This window comes from Panthera pardus, unplaced genomic scaffold, assembly GCF_024362965.1.
Source record: "Panthera pardus isolate Hobbes unplaced genomic scaffold, ASM2436296v1 HiC_scaffold_17, whole genome shotgun sequence".
NCBI classification, from domain to species: Eukaryota; Metazoa; Chordata; class Mammalia; order Carnivora; family Felidae; genus Panthera; species Panthera pardus.
The window spans coordinates 85,217,958-85,241,988 of NW_026526732.1; the positions used below are offsets into that span (position 1 = coordinate 85,217,958).

The window sequence follows — 24,031 nt, forward strand, 5'->3', positions numbered from 1 at the left end:
TACCCACTCTGTCTACAATGGGGCCTCCAGTCACTTTCTATTGCAGCCCCTACTTCTTAATATCACTTACCATAAGTGGTAGATTTCTGTATGTTTCTTTGGGGAGGGATCTCTATTTCCTTTACCAGAAGGGAAACTGTGTCTTTACTCTGTTATCTCTCTAACATCTAGCATGAGTAAATTAAGTAAATTATGTAAAGATTGAATCCTTTCAAGAACACTGGCAACAAATGGAGTGAGAAAAATAGGGCAAGAGCTCCCAGAAACCTCTGACTTGAAGGCAGGCTTTCTAGGATGTATTTGTGCATGTCTAAAGAAAGAATGAGGCTGACGGGGGGAAGACTGGTAGCTTTATACAGGGTAAGGCAACCGTGGAGGAAGGAACATGGGATCAAGGGTACAGTTGGAATGGTTAGCCTTGGCAGTATGGAAGAACACCTCTTCCCCCATGGGGAAAAGATGGGGACACAGTGTGAATGAAGAGCAGCACTAAGGATGCTTGAGGTGGTCATCTTCAATTCCAGTGAAAGAGAGGGTGGGATCAGCCATGGGGAGCAAAAGGCTTAGAGCAGGGAAAAGGCTTGGGGCTGTGACAGTGTGAGAGGGTGTCAAGCACAGATCAATAAGTGGTCTACGGAGTGGGGGAGGCTCATCCAAGGTTGGAGAGAGGGAGTTTGTAGTAGAACCTAGTAGTCAAGTTAATCACACATCACCAGCGTTATCAGTGGTGGGGCTCTCAAAAGAATTCCTTGAGATTGCAGAAAAAATATTCAATTTTAACATTTTTAAAAAGTTTATTTATTTATTTTGAGAGAGATGGAGACAGCGTGAGTGGGGAAGGGGCAGAAAGAGAGGGAGACAAAGAATCCCAAGCAGGCTCTGTGCTGACAGCGCAGAGCCGGATGCGGGGCTCTGACTCACGAAACCCCGAGATCATCACCTGAGCTGAAACCAAGAGTTGACTGAGCCACCCAGGCACCCCTTGCCTCAATTTTATTATAGGTTCCTAATCTTAAAATACCTGGGAAAGATTTTAATCTATAAATTTTCTGCAAAGTAGCTTAATCCTTTTACAGCAGTTTAATAATAATAAATTAAAGGAGATATTTCATGGTTTGGTCACAGCAATAATGGTAAACTTTACATTCTAATAATACAGTAGTCCCCCTTATCCACAAGGGATGTATTCTAAGACCCCCAATGGATGCTTGAAGCCACACTTAGTACTGAACCCTATATATGCTGTTTTTTCCTATACACATATATCTGTGATAAAGTTTAATATATAAATTAAGTATAGTAAGAGATTAACAACAATAATAAGAAGAACAGTTATAACAACATACTGAAAGTTATGTGAATGTGGTGGTCTCTCTTGAAATATTATCCTCACCCTTCTTGTGATGATGTAAGATGATAAAATGCCTACGTGATAAGATGAGGTGAGGTGAATGAGGTAGGTATTGTGAAGTAGTATTAGGCTACTACTGACCTCTGACCAAACACAGAGGGAGGACCATCTACTTCCCAAGGGCAGATTGACTGCAGGTAACTGAAACAGCGGAAAGAGAAACCAGGGATAAGGGGGAACTACCCTGCATTTAAGTTATTCTCATTGACTCATCCCTCAGAGAGCGTTTTTTTGTTTGTTTGGTTTTGTTTTTTTAAATCACTGCCTCTAACTCTGAAGAATGAGACACGGCAAAGTGATGATGTGCTCAGTATTTCATTGTGAGTAGAGAAGAATGGCTGTTCTATCTCGTTCTGGATTTATAATTGCCCTCCCTCTTACATGAGTCCTTTTTCAGGGAGAAAAGAATGCTTCAACTCTGGGAGCTGCCCCCTGGAGCCCCGTGGGAATGGCAAAGACTCTGCTCACCTCTCTGCACTCCGGTTCAGGCTTCCAGACCACCCACCTTCTCTCTGCACTTGGTGCAGGCTCCCAATGACCATGTTCCACTGCCTGCAGGTGGCTGGAAAGACGGCAGCCAAGCTCAGGTGCGACAACTTCCTCCACTCCAATTTCAAAGTCTCTCAGGATGTTGTTTGGTTGAAAGCATAGAGGCCTTTTGTTGCCAAGCCGGGCTTGAGGAGGATCTGGCAACAGGGTGGCAGTTTTGTCTCAGTCCATTCTGGGGAGTGGGCTGGTGGGAGTTGCCTTTGTTTTGTGCCTGGTGGGAGTGTGTCTTTTTTTATGGCTGCAAAGGGGGCAACTGGGCTCCTTGATAGTTAACAGACAGGTAGCATCAGGGATGAAAATGTGACATTTCTAAAATGCACATACAATAAAAAGATGTGAACTTCTTTATGAATTCACACTGACCCATCAGCTTGATCGGCTGCTGGCTTTCTAAGCAGTAACTGGTACATGCGATGAAACCATCCTCCAATGAGGCCTACATAGCTGTTCATTGATTTTCAGAACTTTTAGGTCAAGCTGTCCTTGAAGTACTGGTGTGTCCCCTTGGAAAAGTACAACTACATTATGTTTCTTTTCTTTTCCTAGCATCTGGAACGCCCTGCTAGTGATTATCAGCTGATCCTTTGTACATGAACTGAGCAGCAGAAGCTCTTTTGGTGTTTATTTTTCCCACATTTGCACCAAACAATAGACCCATTTCTGTCTTCTAGAAATCTTGTGAATCTTTCAATGGCTGAACGTAGTAACGACTAGTTTCATTTGGATCGAGATGCAGAGATGCTCTGGGGGAGCAGCTTGTCTCAGAGAAACTTGAGAGGGTGCGTATGTCATCTTTAGGGAATTGGAAGACATCCACCATATTGGACATCATTCCATTTTTTACCTACTTCCGGAGCTTACAAGAGATATGCTGGTTAACAAGTGCTGAATAGATTAAAATTTTAAAATGTATTTACATACGTACTTACATATTGATGATTGATTCCTACTCATTGACTTTTGACCATGGTGTTTACAATATCATTGGGAAGTTTGTGAAGCTTTGAATTTACTTATAAAATGAAAAGATAAGTTTAAAAACTTTCAAGTATCTCTTCCAGTGCAGTTTTAGGGAGATTACTACTTTCCTTAAGCGAAAGGATGTCATTTATTGCCACGTGTTGTGACCCGAGGTGGAAACTGGCAGATGCATTCTCAGGCTGTAGCCCGACAAGACAGATTAGGATCTGAGAGGGAATGGCCCACTGCACCCTGTCGCCCCTCCTCAGCTGACCTCAGGAATGCTGGTAGTTTGTGCCGTGTCTCCAGTCGGACTATCTACTGGAAGGTGATGTGGCAGCCGGGAACAGTTCAGATACATTTTTGCCCTCATCTTCCATACACTCAGTTGCAGCCATGCAGGTGAAAAAACATATTTTATGAAAAATCTGTGGGTTGCAAATGTTGGCATGGATATGTACTTGTAGTAGCAAAGGCAGACTGGGGGCTCCTTAGTGTGTTTAGTAACCCATAATTCTTCTTCAGGAATAATACTGCAACACAAATGTAAATCCTGGCCCAAGCTTTCTTTTTTTTTTTCTTTTTAATTTTTAAAATTTAAATTCAAGGTAGCTAACACACAGTGCAATATTGGTTTCAGGAGTAGAATTCAATGATTCATCACTTAAATACAACACCTGGTGCTCATCATAACAAGTGTCCTCCTTAATACCAATACCTGTCATGCATCTAGCCCATCCTCCACCCACCTCCCTCCATCAATCCTCAATTTGTTCTCTATCTCTAAGAGTCTCTTATGGTTTCCCTCTCTGTTTTCTTTCCCCCACCCCTTCCAATATGCTTATCTGTTTTGTTTCTTAAATTCCACATATGAGTGAAATCATATGGTGTTTGTCTTTCTCTGACTGACTTATTTCAATTAGCATAATATACTCTAGCTCCATTCACGTCATTGCAAATGACAAGATTTCATTTTTTTTTATGGCCGAGTAATATTCCATTATATATATATATATATATATATATATATATATATATATATATACACACACACACACACACACACACAATATGTATACACACACACACACACACCACATCTTCTTTATCCATTCACCAGTCGAGGGACATTTGTGACCCAAGCTTTTTTTCTTTTTCTTTTCTTTTCTTTTTTTGTGAGATAGCAGATGCTATGGTCGGATTACAATTTGGAAACTGGTTAGGCTGTAGTTTTTTTTCTTTCAATAACAGAATTAATTCTAAACCAGTAGGTATAAACCCATCCTTCTCTTCCAGTAATAAATCAATAAACATTTATTGGTTTAACTTTGAGGATACAATTATGAATACTAGTTTATAGCTAATGTATTCATGTAAACAAACTAAAAACATACTATTTGTAGATTTCCAAAGCACAGTATCATTTCCATGTAAGGTGGTCTTTTACACGAGGATGATTCACATTAGCAGTTTGTGAACCATTAGATGAGAAAGGTTTTCCATCTACAAACACCGGAATCTCTTGTGGTGGTGGTATCATATCATTTGGGTTCTGTCGTGGCAGGCAGCTCAGGGCAATAGCATTTCATGTTGTTCTTCCAGGCTCATAGTCAAATATGTAATACCAGTAGTGACTAACATTTGTCCAGTGTCTGATAAAGCACATCTATGTGTCCTAATCTCATTTTAATACACATAACAACTTTGTATTTGGGTAATATTATTTTCTCAATTTTATAGAGAGAGTAAATGTTTGCTGAATACCACACTAAATCATAACAGTAGGGCTGGAAGCCAAGTTTCTTGACTGTAATTCTTCTGCTCTTTTCCAATAAGTATGTGCTCAACGTTTATGGAATAAATCTAAGCAAAAAATATTCAGAACCATGTGTGAGATGACTTCTTAGGAAGGAACAGACTTCTTAGGAAAGGCTTTCCCAAAGAGGCTTCTGACCAATATACTTCAAAGATCCATGCCATCAGGGTAGGCACAGGGATTGTAGATGCTCACGGCAGCTAGGATGTTTTGGTGGGTAGCAGCTTGGGTATGTGTGTTTCAGTGTTTGCTTGGTACTTGACAATGTTCTTGAATAGTTGGGGGTTGGTGTGTTGATTATCTTGTGGCCAAGTGAAGCTCTGATACCATCAGACAGTGTATTGGTGGTGAGAAACAGCTGTTAACTTTTATTTAATGGATCAGCACTGAGTCAGAAAACAACAGCTTAAAAAAGTGGCAGAAAACATTTTGTACTGTTGAACCCAGTCTAAAGAGGGTTGATTCCTGGTATTATCAAAGAAAAGGGTATTTTTGTTCATTCCACAAATTTACACCATTTCTTATTAATTAAAATTTTTTTTAATGTTTACTTACATTTGAGAGAGAGAGAGAGAGAGAGAGAGAGTGCGAATGGAAGGGGGCAGAGAGAGAGGGAGACACAGAATTGGAAGCAGGCTCCAGGCTCAGAGCTGTCAGCACAGAGCCCGACGAGGGGCTCAAACTCAGACTGTGAGATCATGACCTGGGCTGCGGTCAGACACTCAACTGACTGAGCCACCCGGGTGCCCCACACCATTTCTTATTCTTAGATTTTGCAGGGGGATGAAACTCATGGCATACATTTGGGCTGTACAACCTGCTGAGTGCACCATACATAGAGTCTTCTATATTATTTGCTTTCAGAAAGTCTGTAAGATTTTCAGCATAAATTCTAGGACTAATACTTCTACATGCCTGAAGTAATCATTTCAAGCACACGGTCCCAGGTGGGGGTTGTGCTCAGATGGTTACTCCAGAATAGATTTATACTACCTGCTGCTGTATGCTTCTTAAAAAAAAAAAAAAGGCTACCCCATAACACTGTCTTCATCACAGAAATATCAGTAAATAGAGAACAAACTGGCCTTTGAGAACAGGTCATATCAGGCAATATTACTTCAGGAAGACCTGATCTTATGTTATTTCAGAATAAATCTAACTGAAAAGGAGAAAAATAATAACAGGAAAGGAGATAATAATAGGAAATAACTCCAGGAAGACTTGTTCTTAAATTGTTTCAGAATAAATCTAAAGCAACCAAAAAGGAAGAAAATAATAATAGGAAATAATATTAAATGGAGCTACGCTTAACAATCAGAAGATCCTCTTTTCCTGTAGCTGTCAGTGCCTCAACCACCAGAGTTAAGTCCCCTTGCACCTTTTTTTACTTCCTCTGTCACAGATGTCCCTTTAGTTGCTACTTCAAAACCTAGAATATCTTTTCACTGTAACCCCCAATTCCCAAACCCCTTCTGTGCTTAAGCTGTGGGTCTGACATGAAGTATATAGCTCTTTGTTCTTTTTGTTATAAAGGTGTTTCCATCTAACATCCACAACCAAATGTCCATAGCAACAGTAGCTACCATCTTTGGGCACTGGCTGTGGTCTTAGTCTTATTCCACTTACTGAGCTAGGTGTTGATATTCAATAGTATGGAATGTTTTCAGGGATCAGAGTTCTTTGAATTGCTACTGGCTTTGAGCAGCGCTGATCACACCATGAATTCCTCCAAAAGTCGGCCTTGGAGATGGCCTTCACCATTTTCTTAATGAAAGAAGTTTAATATTTAACATTCAGAATTCACTGGGATTTTGTATCCATAGACCACAAATTGCATTTTGATACTTAATGTCAATAATTTGGGCTTTTTTAATGAAGAGAATTTCCTTTGTTTTAATGTTTATTTATTTATTTTGAAAGAGGGAGAGAGAGAGAGAGGGAGAGCGAGCTCTGAAGGGGTAGAGAGAGAGGGAGAGAGCAAGCAGGCTCCACACCATCAGCACAGAGCCCTATGTGGGGCTCAAACTCATGAACTGTGAGATCATGACCTGAGCCGAAATCAAGAGTTAGTCGCTTAATTGACTGAACCACCCAGGCGCCCCAAGAATTTCCTTTTTTTAAACGAAAGCCTACCACTTAGAAATACTCCAATTCAGGATGCTTTTATTTCTCCATTTATTATGGATACTTTCATAGTTATCAAGGTGTCCATTATGTGCAAAATGGACAATTTCAACTAAAAAGTATCCAGCCATATATTTCATTAAGGTCTGATCAATATATCATAAAAGGTATACTGTTCTAAATTTATTTTATTTCACACTGGAGATCTAGTATATGTTCTTCTTATAAAGAATAGAAATAATACACACTCTTGTTTGCTTTCTTGTATATTTCTAGGATTCAGACAATTTCATCAATGACTCAGTTAATATCAACAAACTCACTGTGGACCAACACGGCCTTTTCCTAGAAGCCTGACATCGTAGAAGATTTTCACTTTTGCATTGAAGACTAGAATTTTTTTTAATAGAGACATAATTAGGTCATTCAAAGAACCTGTTAAGTACAGGTTAAACTTCAGTCCAAATAGCACAACCGAAATGGGAATCAATGAAAATATGTTGCTTCCCCTCTGAAAGTCACAGATATGACCTTTGAAAACCTGCTACGTGGGTTATTCTGGCAAAAGAAATAAGCTGGTGACTAAGTGAGAAGTATATTAAGACTTTCCCACACACTGTTTAACACACAATACAGCAATTCTTATTAGTAATAAGGAGAAAAGGAAGGCTATTGGGAAGAAAGATAAAGAGCTGCCAGGCTGAACTCCCCAACAACTGCATCTCAGTGGGACAGGTACACCTGAATGTCTCAATAATTTAAGTATGTTAGAATTATCAGAGAGAAACAAAAACTAAACTTAAAATTCAAATTGTTGCTTTGAAGCCTGGGATAATAAACTGTCGTCCCCTTGCTGGCTAGAAAAGCCTCCTATTTTCTCAGTTTACACAGTTTATCCCACAATGAGTCATAGATTTTCACTTGCTCTCTACATATAAAAGGTATTTTAAGAATGTCACATGACTGCTCTCTTTCAGGTTTTCTACTTTCTTCCTTTCAAAATGTCCATTATTGCTTGTGAAGTGGAAGGAAGGAGTTGGGAACCAAGTTATGAAACCACCAGATCGCTTTGTTATCAATGGCATAATCTTGTAGACATTTACTCTGATAATTTAATTAAAAAAATCCTAACCTTCAGGTGAATATATTTCTGATTCTTATTCATTTTACTGCTGCCGTGCAGCCAACAAACATACCGAGTTCTGCTTAATACAAGCCCTGACAAATTGTCCTTGTTCTTGACGAGGGTTCTAGTTCTCCCTGATGAGCTTTTAATGGGTAGCAGAACAATGCAACAATTGGTAACTTAAATCCATGCTTCACAAAACCAACAACCAACTTAAAAATATTAAAAAAAAATTTTTAAACGTTTATTTATTTTTGAGAGAGAGAAAGACAGAGTGCGAATGAGAGAGAGAGGGAAACACAGAATCCGAAGCAGGCTCCAGGCTCTGAGGTGTCAGCACAGAGCCTGACGGAGGGCTCGAATACACGAAATGCAAGATCATGACCTGAGCTGAAGTTGGATGCTTAATGGACTGAGCCACCCAGGTGCCCCTCAACTTATAAATATTTTAATAACAGTTTAAGAAAATGGTATTTTAATTTTGGTGAGTGTCTAGCACTCAAGAAATATTATGATTTATTAGAGAACTTAACTTTGTTGGACCAAAGAGATGGGAAGCTGTTTAGACAGTTAAAAATGCTGTACATTTTCACAAAACACACTTTTGGAATGTCTTAAGGAATAAAATAAAAAGACATATAGTTTATACACTGCCAAAAGCACGCCCCTAGCCTGTGACATTATTATTAGGGCACATGTTTCAATGACTTTTATAGATTCTTTACAATGCAGAGAAGATTTTTACTTTAATGAAAAACTGTGCCTTGCTTAGAGCACACCCTTCCAGGTTATCAACTTCTGATTTTATGGGGCTGTGCATCTTTCATGGCTTTTGAGCTACTTTACAACTCTGTAAGTTGTAGATAACTAGTAGCAGTGGAAAGTAATTCTTGTCTATAGACACATAAATAAATTCTGTCTAGTGGAGGTTTAATTGACTTCCCTCTCACATTGTGGAAGAAGCCAGATTCATTTCAATATTCCTGATCTTTACGTGGTAATGTTCTTGGATAGCTCTTTGAACTGGATGTAACATCTTACTGGTTCCCTCATTAATCATGACAAGTTTAAAAAAGGAGTTAAAATCTTTAGCATGTGTCTGTATGAGAGTTATGATTTTTTTATTTGGGTGAAGTTTCCTGTAACAACCATTTATTTATTTTTTTAATATCTTTTTTCTTTTTAAAAACATTTTTTTGAAGGTTATTTATTTATTTTGAAAGAGACAGAGACAGCGTGGGTGGGGGAGGCACAGAGAGAGAGGGAGACAGAGATCCCAAGCAGTCTCCGTGCTGCCTCTGTGGGGAGCCCCATGCAGTTGGCTCCAACTCACAAAACCGTGAGATAGTGACCTGAGCTGAAACCGAGGGACATTTAACCTAATGAGCCACCCAAGAGTGGCCTTTAGTAACAATTTAAATGAAAAGTAGGTTTTTGTATGGATAGGTTTTAAAAAAAATTATTTTTAAATGTTTATTTTTGAGAATGGGAGAGAGAGACAGAGACCAGGGGGAGTGCAGAGAGAAGGAGACAGAATCCAAAGCAGGCTCCAGGCTCTGAGCTGTTAGCAGAGCACCCAACACCAGGCTCCAACTCACGGACCTCGAGATCATGACCTGAGCCAAAGTCAGATGCCCAACCAACTGAGCCACCCAGGTGCCTATTATGGAAAGTTTTGATATTAGGTGTCTATAATCTCTGATCTCACAGATGGTTATCAGTTTTCTCTTTTTCACTTGTGCCATACTTTTCTTAACTTTCATTCAGCTATTATTCCTTTTTTTTTTTAACCTCAGAGAAACTTTCTGATGAGAGGTAAGCCAATGCAACAATTGGTAATTTAAATTTGTGCTCCACAAAGTTAAGACAAACAAACAAGCCGATTAAGATTTTAATCACTGTTTAAAAAAAACCAATGTATTCTTATTTTGGCAACAATCTAGCACTCAAGAAATACTTCTGATGATTTATAAGAGAACTTGATTTTGTTTAGCTATAGAGATGGGAAAACTCTTCAGACAATTTTAGTGCTGTATATTTTCATGTAACTCTCTTTTGGAAGTTAATGTTTTTATTGAGACCTTTCATAAATGATTCCTAGGAATCATTACACTGTATTCAAAGGAAACATTTCACAAAATCCAAAAAACAAAACTAGATTTTTATACTCACTGTGCCCCACCAGAGAGCATCTGCATATGTAGAAAACTCTTTATTGGCATCCTTTTCCACAAGATAGACAAGGAAAGATGAAAAAATAAGAACCAAAAATCCTATGTACCAAGCCGTGATTAATTCCTAGATATAAAAGGAATTGAAAGATCGTTAGAAGTAAAAAATCCGTGTAAAAGGGGAAAAAAAAATCTATGCATTCATTTTACTACTTTTTGGATATTTATGATAATATTTATTTGTTTATTTATAGGATTTACTCCTTTTTTAATGTTTATTTATTTTTGAGAGAGTGCAAGCTGGGGAGTGGCAGAAAGAGGGGAACAGAGGATCCGAAGCAGGCTCTGTGTGGACAGAGGACAGCCTGATGTGGGGCTCGAAATCACTCACCGCAAGATCATGACCTGAGCCAAAGTTGGATGCTCAACCGACTGAGCCACCCAGGTGCCCCGAATTTGCTTTTTTTATTCAGTGGATGTCCCAGTGAACAGGACAACTTCCTCAGGTTTCTTTTTTAAATGGTTGCACAGTATTCTAAATGTATGGGTTTACTATAATTTATTTGAGGCGTAAGGACTTGGAAAGCATTGCTTTTTATTTGAGTATAGTTGACACACAATCTTACATTAGTTTCAGGTGTGCAACATCTCTGTATGTTACGCTGGGCTCACCACAAGTGTGGCTGACATCTGTCACCACACATACTGCTACAGTATCAGTGTCTATAGTCCCTGTGCCGTCCCTTTTATCCCGTGACTTAGTCATTCCCTAACTGCAAGCCTGGACCCCCCTCTCCCTTTTACCCACTTTGCCTCTCCTCCCAATCTCCTTCCCTCTGGCAACCATCTGACGACTTTTGAACAACCCATTATACATTGTGCTGTAGCCAATTTCTGAAATGACTCCGTTTGCTTGATGGGTTCTACTCTCCCACAGCAATCAACGAAAACGTTTCAAAAGTCTTGTTCTGCAATTCAGAAAGCAGATCTTACCTTGCTGTGAGCATAAACCACCGAACCTAGCAATTTCCAAGTGCCTCCCCTTCGGTCCATGCGCACCATACGGAGGATCTGTAGGAAACGGAGACTTCTGAGTGCGGACGTGGCGAAAATATTACCCTGAGTTTTTGCAGAAACAACTGCTATCGAAGCGATAAGAACAATGGTATCTGAAAGAAACAGGTTGAAACAATCGTAAGTAGCAGGACTAGGAATTTTGATTTCTCAAAATAATGTTTCAGAAAGTTTCACTTTGACCTATTTGAGGCACAAAGAAACAGATCCAACCCCAGCCTGGAATGGTGCTGCTTGGGCTTTGTGATAACTGAAGAGTGAAAAGGGAAGGAAGAAAACCTACTTAACTGCCTTAGTTCTGACCCCTTGGCCGTTCTATGCTTTATGTACGCAATTCTGAACCGTTTGCTATGTAACCTTTGATGAATTGGATGGCCAGTGGCCTTCAGAAAGTTCAGTGTACCAGGGAGCAGTGAGGCTGTGCGGCTCTGGTTTCTCAGCATTCCGGTCTGGCAGAAAGGAGCTTCTGCCTCAGTCCCACCACGGTGGCTTCCAGGGTGATGCCACAGAGGCACCACAGCCTGCACGGCTCTGAACGCGCTGCTTGGTATAATCCTATTTCTGGTTTTCTTGCCAAAGAAACTCGTAGCTCCTTTCTCCAAAAAGTTCCCTTATGCTAGGGAGTCTGCCTCGTCATGCACCATTTAACAAAGGTCTTAACTGAGGTGCATCCTCTAGGCTCTCTGCACAGAGTACTCTTTACGCCTGGTCAGTTACATGGAAGTTTGGTATACAAATGAAACAATACTACATTTGTTACAACAGAGTATGTAATTATATACACTGTACATTGCATGGGAATGGATATTTGATGTTTGACATTGACATTTGGCTTAAAATACATCTGCCCTTTTGTAAGCTAAAAAAGAGAAAAAAGAGCAGCTAATGAAAGCATAAAAAAAAAAAAAAAAGAGGACTTAATTGCTCCGAGGGTAAATATCTGAGGGATGGCAAGTAGGTTCTGAAGAGGGAGAAGTCAAGTGGGGATGAATGGCCTCCTATGGCAATTTTAAAATAAGTTAACTTGACCTTAACGTTCTCAAATAAATTTTCTTTCCCACTCCAAGTGGGCTGTGCATGACTGGGTGTCCAGACTCCAGAGAGAGGTTCCACTTCAAGGGCATTGGATTTATAATGTTTCTGTGACCCTCAGCATTAACTGCTGTATGAATCTGTATTCATCATCCAGCTGAGTCCTTCTCCCTGTACTGAGCAAACTCTGGTCTCCTGGTGTGGACTGAGCACATCTTTTGAATGACTCTTCTGGTCCCCTTTTTCGGTCAGGACTTGGAGTGGCTGGCAGTACAAGGGTCAGCTAAAGGGCTTTTTCCAATCAGATCTAAACACTATAGGACTTTGTGAGTAGGTACACAGGAAGCCACAGCACCTCCTTGAGTTACAGCTCTGTGCTGCTGTTGGAAATGAGAAGGAACTAAATGTGTTGACAGAGACACCAAAGACATATTTTAAGAGAGGAAGAAGACAGTTGTAAAGCTATATATACAATGTGATCTTATTTTAATAAAAAAAATATGACTAGAAAAGCCATGTGAGAATATACACAGGTTATTACCATTAATTCTCCTTCGGGGTAGAGAGTGGGGTGAATATGTGGGTAAAGGGACTTTTTACTTTGAGTTATTAATTTCTGTAATATTGAATTTTATAACATTTTTTAAAATGACTTTTGAAATCAGAAAAAAAACTTTATTTTTAAAATGTTTATTTATTTTGAGAGAGAGAAAGAGAGAGATAGGGGAGGGACAGAGGGAGAGGGGGAGAGAGAATCCCAAGCAGGCTCCACACTGTCAGTGCAGAGCCTGACTCAGGGCTTGAACCTATGAACCGCAAGATCATGACCTGAGCTTAAAACAAGAGTCCGATGCTTAACCGACTGAGCAACCAGGTGCCCCAGAAAAAAAACTTTAGAGAAGAGTTAAGTGTAAAAACATCTCTTGGTCTGTATCATTTGGAGGGATTTCCTCCTGAGATAAGTGATTTACAGACAAAGACATTTCTTATATGGTCCTGTTAGATATAGATTTGCTTTTACTTCTCATTGTAAACCTGCTTCCTAGCAAGTGTACAAAGGAAAGGAAAAAGAACAATACCCCATTTACCATGTTAAAATATTCAAGATAGTAGAAATAAGTAAATGACTGAGAGGGGTGCAGAAAATACAGCATGTAAAACTTACTGTGTGCCTGGCCCTTTCTTTAGTTCTGTGTTTTTTTTTTTTAATTAAAAATTTTTTTTTAATGTTTACTTATTTTTGAGACAGGGAGAGACAGAGCGTGAGCAGAGGAGGGGCAGAGAGAGGGAGACACAGAATCTGAAACAGGCTCCAGGCTTCAGGCTCTGAGCTGTCAGCACAGAACCTGATGCGAGGCTTGAACCCATGAACCACTAATTCACGACCTGAGCCAAAGTCGGAAGCTCAACCGACTGATCCACCCAGGTGCCCATAGTTCTGTGTTTTTTAATGAATGTTCATTATTTGATCCTTATAACAACTCTGTTTGTTGGTTAGGTCATCTACAGATCCCATTGTACAGATGAGAAAAGTGAGGCACAAAAAGCACATACTGTATTAGTTTAAAAGAATCAGCCATCAAGCTGTTAGACTACAGCACAAAAAGTATGAAGCTATGAAGTTATGCTAGCTCATTAGAGAAAACCTAGACAAAGTAAAAGCAACAGTGCCGGTTTGAGACAATTTAAAAAAGTATGCACACAGTGAATCATAATCTAAGTGTTTGAGGTCATAAAATATGCAAAGGTAACTACAGATATGATTTAACACCCTCATTGTAATTCAGTTCAGATGAGAAAGTCAGAGTTCAGTAAAATGAAATCATAGATGAGCGACCAAATGGCAAATGATGAATGCAGTCATAACAATGTTTCTGGTTGGATTACAGTCCTCCACTGAATTTTGCTGTCAGTACCACCTAGAAATATTTCCCAGGCCCATATTTTAGAAGTTATGACTACTCCTTATTTTTATTTTTATGTATGTATTTATTATTTCTGTAGTCCATTACTTTATAGATTGGAGGTTCCACAAGTTTGGATACTTGTGTCCCAAGTACATAGTGTAGTTCCTGAAACATAGTAAGCACTCAATAAATATTTATAGAATGAACTCTGGTTAATAAATACTTAAAAATAGCTTGATTTTTGTTCTCTTACCGTATCACTGCCTTAATAACTAGAATCATCATCTAAAACACTCTTTTTTAAAAAAAATTAAATGTTTATTTATTTTTGAGAGATAGACAAAGCACAAGCAGGGGAGGGGCAGAGAGAGAGGGAGACAGAATCTGAAGCAGGCTCCAGCCTCTGAGCTGTCAACACAGAGCCTGACACGGGGCTCGAACTCACAAACTGTGAGATCCTGACCTGAGCCAAAGTTGGATGCTTAACTGACTAAGCCACCCAGGTGCCCCTAAAATACTCTTAAATTAATGAAGGGATCATTTCAGTATTCTATCTTGAAGTCTACTGCAACATATTGATTCATAGCTATCATCTATTAAAGTTTATAACTCTCACTAAGATTCCTTTTTTTTTTTTTAAAGTTTACTTATTTTGAGAAAGAAAGCACGTGCACATGCATGAGTGGGGAAGGGCAGAGAGAGAGAATCCAAGCAGGCCTCATGCTCTCAGTGCGAGCCAGACATGGGGCTCAAATCCATGAACCTTGAGATCATGACCTGAGCTGAAACCAAGAGTCACACACTCAACCAAGTGAGTCACCCGGGAGCCCCAACATGTCCTTTTTATAAAATTAGGTGCGGGCAGTTTTTTTTTTTAAGTTATGTTTTTTTTTTATTAAAAAAAATTTTTTTTTATTTGGGAGAGAAAGCATGAGCTGGGGAGAGGGGCAGAGGGAGAGAGAGAGAATCTTAAGCAGTCTCCTTAAGCAGAGAGGTAGGGGCAGTTTTTAAAGACAGTGACATAGGAGGCTCCCGAACTCCCTTCCTCCCATATGCACACTGAATAAACAGTTGCACGTGGAGTAATTCCCTCTGAAGGAAATCCAGAAACTAGCTGAGGGAGTCCCACACATTTGGCAAATAAGAAAATACCCACATGGGTAGGAAAGGCTGATGAGACATAATCTTGCCATAAACATCACTCCTGGTACAGTGCCAAACGGGAGCTAACTTGCAACTCCCAGCTTCTCCCTGAGAGGCTAGGGGTTTGGAACCCACATTTAGCCTCCTAACTTTTAAGACTCCCACTTCAAGGACAGTTCTCCCAAACACCTTGCTCTGAAAGCCAGTGGGGATTGCATCCATAGGATTCACAAAACTATAGCACAAAGAAACAATTATTAATGGGTGTGAGCACTGCTATGGCTCTCACCCTAGGGCTCAGTACAGAAGGCACAGGCAGAAATGTCCATCTCTCAGGCTTTCTCTAAAAGGATTCTATTTGCATACTTAAAAAAGTTTTTATTTAAATTCCAGTTTGTTAACATACAGTGTAATATTTAAAAAAAAAAAATTTTTTAACGTTTATTTATTTTTGAGACAGAGAGAGACAGAGCATGAACGGGGGAGGGTCAGAGAGAGAGGGAGACACAGAATCTGAAACAGGCTCCAGGCTCTGAGCTGTCAGCACAGGGCCTGACGCGGGGCTCGAACTCACGGACCGTGAGATCATGACCTGAGCTGAAGTCGGACGCTTAACCGACTGAGCCACCCAGGCGCCCCTACATACAGTGTAATATTAATTTCAGGTGTATAAGATAGTGATTCAGCACTTCCATACATCACCCAGTGTTCATCACAAGTGCACTCTTTATTCTCTATCACCTATTTTACCCATTCCCCTGCCCACCTCCCTTCAGTAACCATCAGTTTGCTCTCTATAGTTAGAGCCTGTGTCTTGGTTCTCCTCCCTTGGTTTTTCCTCTATGATTGTTTGCTTTGTTTCTTACATTTCACATATGAGTGAAATCATGTGGCATTTGTTTTTCTCTAATGGACTTACATTGCTTAGCATAATATGCTCTAGCTCCATCCATGTTGTTGCAAATAGCAAGATTTCATTCTTTTTATGGCTGAGTAATAGTCCATTCTCTCTCTCTCTCTCTCTCATATATATATATATATATATATATATATATATATATATATATATGGTATATGTATATACCACATTTATTTATCCATTCATCTGTCAATGGACATTTGGGCTGTTTCCATAATTTGGCTATTGTAGATAGTGCTGCTATAAATATAGGGATGCATGTATCCCTCTGAATTAGTGTTCTTGTGTTCTTTGGGTAAATACCCAGTAGTATGATTGTAGGATCAAAAGGTAGTTTTATTTTTAACTTTTTGAGGAATCTCCATACTGTTTTCCAGAGTGGCTGCACCAGTTTGCATTCTCACCAACAGTGCAAGAGGTTTCCCCTTTCTCCACATCCTCATCAACAACCGTTGTTTCTTGTGTTGTTGATTTTAGCCTTTCTGACAGGTATGAGGTGATATCTCATTGCAGTTTTGATTTGTATTTCCCTGATGATATGGTGTTGGGAAAACTGGTCAGCAAAATGCAAAAGAATGAAACTAGACCACTTTCTTACAGCATAACAAAAGTAAACTCAAAATGGATAAAGACCTAAATGTGAGACCTAAAACCATAAAAGTCCCAGAGGACAACACAGGCAGTAACCTCTTTAACCTTGGCCATAGCAACTTCTTTCTTTCTCCTGAGGCAGGGAAACAAAAACAAAGATAAACTATTGGGACCTCATCAAAACAAAAAGCTTTTGCACAGTGAAGGAAACAATCAACAAAACTAAAAGGCAATCTACGGAATGGAAGAAGATATTTGCAAATGACATATCTGATAAAGGGTTGGTATCCAAAAAGAACTATAAAACTATAAAAAAGAACTATAAAACTAAACACTCCAAAAAGCAAATAATCCAATTACAAACGGGGCAGAAGACATGACTAGATATTTTTCAAAGAAGACATACAGATGGCCAACAGACACATGAAAAGATGCTCTATTTGCCTACTTTAAAAACTGCTGCCTAAGGGTCAGGTTTCAAATTTAGCACATCATGATCATGATCACTCATTTTGATCAAGTAACAGTTATTCTAAGGATGCAAGGATGGCTCAGCATCTGCAAATCAATCAGTGTGATATACCACATTAACAAAATGAAGGATGAAAGTCATATGATCACCTCAATAGGCGGAGAAAAAGCCTTTGACAAAATTCAACATACTTTCATGATAAAAGTTCTCAACAAAGTGGCTATAGAGGCCATATATGACAACCCCACAGTTAACACCGTAGTCAATGATTAAAAGCTTTTTCTCTAAGGTAAGGAACAAGGTAAGAATGCCCACTCTTTTATTTAGCATAGTATTAAAAGTCCCAGCCAAACAATTAGGCAGGAAAAAGAAACAAAAGGCATTCAAATTTGAAAGGAAGAAGTAAAACTGTCACTATTTGCAGTTGACATGATATTATATATATATATATATATATATATATATATATATATATAACTCTAAAGATTCCACCAAAACATTATTAGAATAATAAATGAATTAAGTAAAGTTGTAGCACACAAAATATTATACAAAAATCAGTTGTGTTTCTATACACTAACAGTGATGTCTGAGAAGGAGAAATAAAAAAATATCCTCTTTACAATAGTATTAAAAAGAATAAAATACTTACAAACAAATTTTTTTTTTCTTTTCTTTTTTTTTCTTTTTTTTTCTTTTTTATTTTTTAATATATGAAATTTACTGTCAAATTGGTTTCCATACAACACCCAGTGCTCATCCCAAAAGGTGCCCTCCTCAATACCCATCACCCACCCTGCCCTCCCTCCCACCCCCCATCAACCCTCAGTTTGTTCTCAGTTTTTAACAGTCTCTTATGCTTTGGCTCTCTCCCACTCTAACCTCTTTTTTTTTTTTTTTTTTTTCCTTCCCCTCCCCCATGGGTTTCTGTTACGTTTCTCAGGATCCACATAAGAGTGAAACCATATGGTATCTGTCTTTCTCTGTATGGCTTATTTCACTTAGCATCACACTCTCCAGTTCCATCCATGTTGCTACAAAAGGCCATATTTCATTTTTTCTCACTGCCACGTAGTATTCCATTGTGTATATAAACCACAATTTCTTTATCCATTCATCAGTTGATGGACATTTAGGCTCTTTCCATAATTTGGCTATTGTTGAGAGTGCCGCTATAAACATTGGGGTACAGGTGCCCCTATGCATCAGTACTCCTGTATCCCTTGGATAAATTCCTAGCAGTGCTATTGCTGGGTCATAGGGTAGGTCTATTTTTAATTTTCTGAGGAACCTCCACACTGCTTTCCAGAGCGGCTGCACCAATTTGCATTCCCACCAACAGTGCAAGAGGGTTCCTGTTTCTCCACATCCTCTCCAGCATCTATAGTCTCCTGATTTCTTCATTTTGGCCACTCTGACTGGCGTGAGGTGGTATCTGAGTGTGGTTTTGATTTGTATTTCCCTGATAAGGAGCGACGTTGAACATCTTTTCATGTGCCTGTTGGCCATCCGGATGTCTTCTTTAGAGAAGCGTCTATTCATGTTTTCTGCCCATTTCTTCACTGGGTTATTTGTTTTTCGGGTGTGGAGTTTGATGAGCTCTTTATAGATTTTGGATACTAGCCCTTTGTCCGATGTGTCATTTGCAAATATCTTTTCCCATTCCGTTGGTTGCCTTTTAGTTTTGTTGGTTGTTTCCTTTGCTGTGCAGAAGCTTTTTATCTTCATAAGGTCCCAGTAATTCACTTTTGCTTTTAATTCCCTTGCCTTTGGGGATGTGCCGAGTAAGAGATTGCTACGGCTGAGGTCAGAGAGGTCTTTTCCTGCTTTCTCCTCTAAGGTTTTGATGGTTTCCTGTCTCACATTCAGGTCCTTTATCCATTTTGAGTTTATTTTTGTGAATGGTGTGAGAAAGTGGTCTAGTTTCAACCTTCTGCATGTTGCTGTCCAGTTCTCCCAGCACCATTTGTTAAAGAGACTGTCTTTTTTCCATTGGATGTTCTTTCCTGCTTTGTCAAAGATGAGTTGGCCATATGTTTGTGGGTCTAGTTCTGGGGTTTCTATTCTATTCCATTGGTCTATGTGTCTGTTTTTATGCCAATACCATGCTGTCTTGATGATGAAAGCTTTGTAGTAGAGGCTAAAGTCTGGGATTGTGATGCCTCCTGCTTTGGTCTTCTTCTTCAAAATTACTTTGGCTATTTGGGGCCTTTTGTGGTTCCATATGAATTTTAGGATTGCTTGTTCTAGTTTCGAGAAGAATGCTGGTGCAATTTTGATTGGGATTGCATTGAATGTGTAGATAGCTTTGGGTAGTATTGACATTTTGACAATATTTATTCTTCCAATCCATGAGCACGGAATGTCTTTCCATTTCTTTATATCTACTTCAATTACCTGCATAAGCTTTCTATAGTTTTCAGCATACAGATCTTTTACATCTTTGGTTAGATTTATTCCTAGGTATTTTATGCTTCTTGGTGCAATTGTGAATGGGATCAGTTTCTTCATTTGTCTTTCTGTTGCTTCATTGTTAGTGTATAAGAATGCAACTGATTTCTGTACATTGATTTTGTATCCTGCAACTTTGCTGAATTCATGTATCAGTTCTAGCAGACTTTTGGTGGAGTCTATCGGATTTTCCATGTATAATATCATGTCATCTGCAAAAAGCGAAAGCTTGACTTCATCTTTGCCAATTTTGATGCCTTTGATTTCCTTTTGTTGTCTGATTGCTGATGCTAGAACTTCCAGCACTATATTAAACAGCAGCGGTGACAGTGGGCATCCCTGTCGTGTTCCTGATCTCAGGGAAAAAGCTCTCAGTTTTTCCCCGTTGAGGATGATGTTAGCTGTGGGCTTTTCATAAATGGCCTTTATGATCTTTAAGTATGTTCCTTCTATCCCGATTTTCTCAAGGGTTTTTATTAAGAAAGGGTGCTGGATTTTGTCAAAGGCCTTTTCTGCATCGATTGACAGGATCATATGGTTCTTCTCTTTTTTTTTGTTAATGTGATGTATCACGTTGATCGATTTGCGAATGTTGAACCAGCCCTGCATCCCAGGAATGAATCCCACTTGATCATGGTGAATAATTCTTTTTATATGCTGTTGAATTCGATTTGCTAGTATCTTATTAAGAATTTTTGCATCCATATTCATCAGGGATATTGGCCTGTAGTTCTCTTTTTTTACTGGGTCTCTGTCTGGTTTAGGAATCAAAGTAATACTGGCTTCATAGAATGAGTCTGGAAGTTTTCCTTCCCTTTCTATTTCTTGGAATAGCTTGAGAAGGATAGGTATTATCTCTGCTTTAAACGTCTGGTAGAACTCCCCTGGGAAGCCGTCTGGTCCTGGACTCTTATTTGTTGGGAGATTTTTGATAACCGATTCAATTTCTTCGCTGGTTATGGGTCTGTTCAAGCTTTCTATTTCCTCCTGATTGAGTTTTGGAAGAGTGTGGGTGTTTAGAAATTTGTCCATTTCTTCCAGGTTGTCCAATTTGCTGGCATATAATTTTTCATAGTATTCCCTGATAATTGTTTGTATCTCTGAGGGATTGGTTGTAATCATTCCATTTTCATTCATGATTTTATCTATTTGGGTCATCTCCCTTTTCTTTTTGAGAAGCCTGGCTAGAGGTTTGTCAATTTTGTTTATTTTTTCAAAAAACCAACTCTTGGTTTCGTTGATCTGCTCTACAGTTTTTTTAGATTCTATATTGTTTATTTCTGCTCTGATCTTTATTATTTCTCTTCTTCTGCTGGGTTTAGGCTGCCTTTGCTGTTCTGCTTCTATTTCCTTTAGGTGTGCTGTTAGATTTTGTATTTGGGATTTTTCTTGTTTCTTGAGATAGGCCTGGATTGCAATGTATTTTCCTCTCAGGACTGCCTTCGCTGCATCCCAAAGCGTTTGGATTGTTGTATTTTCATTTTCATTTGTTTCCATATATGTTTTAATTTCTTCTCTAATTGCCTGGTTGACCCACTCATTCGTTAGTAGGGTGTTCTTTAACCTCCATGCTTTTGGAGGTTTTCCAGACTTTTTCCTGTGGTTGATTTCAAGCTTCATAGCATTGTGGTCTGAAAGTATGCATGGTATAATTTCAATTCTTGTAAACTTATGAAGGGCTGTTTTGTGACCCAGTATATGATCTATCTTGGAGAATGTTCCATGTGCACTCGAGAAGAAAGTATATTCTGTTGCTTTGGGATGCAGAGTTCTAAATATATCTGTCAAGTCCATCTGATCCAATGTATCATTCAGGGCCCTTGTTTCTTTATTCACTGTGTGTCTAGATGATCTATCCATTTCTGTAAGTGGGGTGTTAAAGTCCCCTGCAATGACCACATTCTTATCAATAAGGTTGCTTATGTTTATGAGTAATTGTTTTATATATCTGGGGGCTCGGGTATTTGGCGCATAGACATTTATAATAGTTAGCTCTTCCTGGTGGATAGACCCTGTGATTATTATATAATGCCCTTCTTCATCTCTTGTTACAGCCTTTAATTTAAAGTCTAGTTTGTCTGATATAAGTATGGCTACTCCAGCTTTCTTTTGGCTTCCAGGAGCATGATAAATAGTTCTCCATCCCCTCACTCTCAATCTAAAGGTGTTCTCAGATCTAAAATGAGTCTCTTGTAGACAGCAAATAGATGGGTCTTGTTTTTTTATCCATTCTGATACCCTATGTCTTTTAGTTGGTGCATTTAATCCATTTACATTCAGTGTTATTATAGAAAGATATGGGTTTAGAGTCATTGTGATGTCTGTATGTTTTATGCTTGTAGTGATGTCTCTGGTACTTTGTCTCACAGGATCCCCCTTAGGATCTCTTGTAGGGCTGGTTTCGTGGTGACAAATTCCTTCAGTTTTTGTTTGTTTGGGAAGACCTTTATCTCTCCTTCTATTCTAAATGACAGACTTGCTGGATAAAGGATTCTCGGCTGCATATTTTTTCTGTTTAGCACACTGTAGATATCGTGCCAAGCCTTTCTGGCCTGCCAAGTTTCAAAGGAGAGATCAGTCACGAGTCTTATAGGTCTCCCTTTATATGTGAGGGCACGTTTATCCCTTGCTGCTTTCAGAATCTTCTCTTTATCCTTGTATTTTGCCAGTTTCACTATGATATGTCGTGCAGAAGATCGATTCAAGTTACGTCTGAAGGGAGTTCTCTGTGCCTCTTGGATTTCAATGCCTTTTTCCTTCCCCAGTTCAGGGAAGTTCTCAGCTATAATTTGTTCAAGTACCCCTCCAGCACCTTTCCCTCTCTCTTCCTCCTCTGGGATACCAATTATGTGTATATTATTTTTTTTTAGTGTATCACTTAGTTCTCTAATTTTCCCCTCATACTCCTGGATTTTTTTATCTCTCTTTCTTTCAGCTTCCTCTTTCTCCATAACTTTATCTTCTAGTTCACCTATTCTCTCCTCTGCCTCTTCAAGCCGAGCCATCGTGGTTCCCATTTTGTTTTGCATTTCGTTTAAAGCGTTTTTCAGCTCCTCGTGACTGTTCCTTAGTCCCTCGATCTTTGTGGCAAGAGATTCTCTGCTGTCCTGTATACTGTTTTCAAGCCCAGCGATTAATTTTATGACTATTATTCTAAATTCACTTTCTGTTATATTATTTAAATCCTTTTTGATCAGTTCATTAGCTGTTGTTATTTCCTGGAGATTCTTCTGAGGGGAATTCTTCCGTTTGGTCATTTTGGAGAGTCCCTGGCGTGGTGAGGACCTGCAGGGCACCTCCCCTGTGCTGTGGTGTATAACTGGAGTTAGTGGGCGGGGCCGCAGTCCGACCCGATGTCTGCCCCCAGCCCACCGCTGGGGTCACAGTCAGACTGGTGTGTGCCTTCTCTTCCCCTCTCCTAGGGGCGGGATTCACTGTGGGGTGGCGTGTCCCGTCTGGGCTACTTGCACACTGCCAGGCTTGTGTTGCTGGGGATCTGGCGTATTAGCTGGGGTGGGTAGGCAAGGTGCACGGGGGCTGGAGGGGCAGGCTTAGCTCGCTTCTCCTTAGGTGATCCACTTCAGGAGGAGCCCTGTGGCAGCGGGAGGGAGTCAGATCCGCTGCCGGAGGCTTGGCTCCGCAGAAGCACAGAGTTGGGTGTTTGCGCGGAGCGAGCAAGTTCCCTGGCAGGAACTGGTTCCCTTTGGGATTTTGGCTGGGGGATGGGCGGGGGAGATGGCGCTGGCGCCTTTGTTCCCCGCCAAGCTGAGCTCTGCTGTCCGGGGGCTCAGCAGCTCTCCCTCCCTTTGTCCTCCAGCCTTCCCGCTTTCCGAGCAGAGCTGTTAACTTATGACCTCCCAGACGCTAAGTCGCGCTTGCTTTCGGAACACAGTCCGTCCGGCCACTCGGCTTTTGCCAGCCAGACTCGGGGGCTCTGCTTGGCCGGCGAGCCGCCCCTCCGCCCCGGCTCCCTCCCGCCAGTCCGTGGAGCGCGCACCGCCTCGCCGCCCTTCCTACCCTCTTCCGTGGGCCTCTAGTCTGCGCTTGACTCCGGAGACTCCCTTCTGCTAATCCTCTGGCGGTTTTCTGGGTTCTTTAGGCAGGTGTAGGTGGAATCTAAGTGATCGGCAGGACGCGCTGTGAGTCCAGCGTCCTCCTACGCCGCCATCTTCCGCACAAATTTTTTAAAGTTTATTTATTTATTCTGAGAGAGACAGAAACAGCATGAGTGGGGGAGGGGCAGAGAGAGAGAGGGGGAGAGAGAGAATCCCAAGCAGGCTCTGCA

The 24,031-nt window shown here is 40.0% G+C and overlaps 1 protein-coding gene across 4 annotated transcripts in view; it reads right to left on the reverse strand.

Moving 5' to 3' along the window:
* Window positions 1–24,031, reverse strand: part of KCNQ5 (potassium voltage-gated channel subfamily Q member 5) — a 518,932-nt gene that overhangs the window by 96,532 nt on the left and 398,369 nt on the right. For all 4 annotated transcript variants that reach the window (XM_019417732.2, XM_019417734.2, XM_019417733.2 and 1 more), the window contains exons 4-5: window positions 11,151–11,326; window positions 10,159–10,284 (exon numbers count right to left, since the gene is read on the reverse strand). In XM_019417732.2, the coding sequence (XP_019273277.2) occupies window positions 10,159–10,284; window positions 11,151–11,326 (302 nt within the window). The remainder of the gene's footprint in view (window positions 1–10,158; window positions 10,285–11,150; window positions 11,327–24,031) is intronic.